This window comes from Apis dorsata, unplaced genomic scaffold (genome assembly GCF_000469605.1).
Source record: "Apis dorsata unplaced genomic scaffold, Apis dorsata 1.3 scaffold_60, whole genome shotgun sequence".
In the NCBI taxonomy this organism is placed as follows: Eukaryota; Metazoa; Arthropoda; class Insecta; order Hymenoptera; family Apidae; genus Apis; species Apis dorsata.
In genome coordinates, this window is record NW_006263360.1 from 337,780 (window position 1) to 339,851 (window position 2,072).

The window sequence follows — 2,072 nt, forward strand, 5'->3', positions numbered from 1 at the left end:
CTGTCGAGACGGAATTGGGATTCGCGGGTGGTAACGGTTGAGGTGGTGGATGGCGAGGAATCAGGGCCGGATGCCTCAGGGTGACTCCATCTTGAATGATTTGTAGCGGCGTCCCGGGATTGAGTTTTATCTGAAACTCGACAAGGTTAGCGTATCGTGGTTCCACGAGAGACGGGATAGTGCATTGCGAGAGTCGATGTTCGAACCTGATGATTGATCTGTCCACCCGTGAGATAGGGATGCTGCGGGAGGGGGGGACCGGTCACCGGAGGGCGCGTAGGTCTGGGCGTGTTATTTTCGGTGTCGTGCTCGTAGTGATGGGCATGATGGTGTTTGTGATCTTTGTGGGCTTTCCCCGCTGACAGGGCTACCTCGTAAAGTTGCACCATGGTCACCTCTCCTAAATATCCACCTGATCCTAGGGAATAATAACTTTTTTAATAACGATGAAATGATAGAATAGTGTAGTGATGGCAGTGGTTCTCAATCTATAAATTATGAAAATATTTGGATTATCGTTCCAATTAATGATCTTTGGCGTTTATTTATTTTGATATAATTACATTACTCTTTTAAGTATCCATCTGATTCCTATGAATAATAATTTTTAATAATAATAAAATAGAAAAATGTAGAATAGGGTATGTTCATAGCAGTGGTTCTCGATATATAGATTATAGAAATAATAATTTTTAATAATAATAAAATAGAAAAATGTAGAATAGGATCTGTTCATAGCAGTGGTTCTCAATATATAGATTATAGAAATAATAATTTTTAATAATAATAAAATAGAAAAATATAGAATAGGATGTGTTCATAGCAGTGGTTCTCAATCTACAGATTATGATGAATTATTTTTAGAAAAATAATTACATTACCATTTCGTAGAGATAAATATGTTTTATTAATTTTTTAAATAATTTAAACAATTTTTCCATATCTTGTATGAATGTATACAAGAGAAAATTCAGAAAAAACATTGGAAGATATAATATTAAAGTTTTTTTTTTTTTTTACCTGGAGGAGCGCCGTCACCTTCCAAAAAGCCGCCGCCTAATTGCCGTTGCTCCTGCCCCGTGATAGCTATTCCACCCCCTTTGATCACGTGCCTGACCAACTAACGAGAAAAGAGCAAATAGGAGCGAATTAAGGCCGTGTCGAATTAGTTTGAAGGTCTGTTTGTTAATCGCGCGTGTTACGCCGGAGCCACGCGTTCATTTGCAAACGAGACGTAGGATAAAATTACTGGATGGAGTAGGCGAGTTCTCACGGATCAACGTTGGAAACAAAGTTTCCTTCCCTTTCCTTTCCGCAGAAACGATTTTCATTCCGCGAAAACTTTCATTTTCGGTATTTGACGTAATTAAACGTCAATTATTACTTGCACTCAGATAATTTTTCTCATTTGTAGAGAAAAGAATTACAGACAGAGAAAGAAGAGAGAGAGAAAATAATTACGTAATATAGAGAATAAACATCTCTCGTTAACAAATTGAACGCGTAACATTTTCCGATTCTTTGCAAAACGAAATCGTTTTTCTTATCGACTTCTTTGTTTTACATAATAGCACGAATATTTTACATATCATCCCCGTCACCGATCATCGTCCAATATCGCGATATAAAAGATATTTTTTTCCCGATCCTTTTCTCGCCCGGAACTGAAAATATATATTTATTTCCGTTATTCAACCGCGCCCGAATATCTCGCTTCACTCACGCGGCAAAAATACGAGGCGCCTCCCCGCAAAATAAAATAAAATTCCTCTCACCTCGTGCATTCTCTTCTTCGATCCTTTCTTATCCCCTTTATCGGCGCCCTATATATTCTATCCGATACCTATATTCCACCCGTGGACCAATAGAAACGCGGCGATAGTTTTCGAGAACGGATAACTTCGAACGGGCCGCTATCGAAATCCCGAACCGAACGATGCACGAAACACCATCGTGGGGGAAAATCGCGCGAGAAATTTACGAGACGAAATGTGGAACGACTTTCCCTGAGAAGCGCGAGAAGCGAGATCTGGAGAAGAGAGAGAGAGAGAGAGAGAGAGAGAGAGAGAGAG

At 39.5% G+C, this 2,072-nt stretch overlaps 2 protein-coding genes across 2 annotated transcripts in view; one reads left to right on the plus strand and one right to left on the minus strand.

Moving 5' to 3' along the window:
- The window catches only part of LOC102674722 (coiled-coil domain-containing protein CG32809), a 96,974-nt gene that overhangs the window by 52,783 nt on the left and 42,119 nt on the right, over positions 1–2,072 (plus strand).
- LOC102674598 overlaps positions 1–2,072 on the minus strand; it is a 10,269-nt gene that overhangs the window by 1,683 nt on the left and 6,514 nt on the right. Inside the window, exons 5-7 of the mRNA XM_006609799.2 lie at positions 1,021–1,120; positions 207–418; positions 1–130 (exon numbers count right to left, since the gene is read on the minus strand). Of these exons, the coding sequence (XP_006609862.1) occupies positions 1–130; positions 207–418; positions 1,021–1,120 (442 nt within the window). The remainder of the gene's footprint in view (positions 131–206; positions 419–1,020; positions 1,121–2,072) is intronic.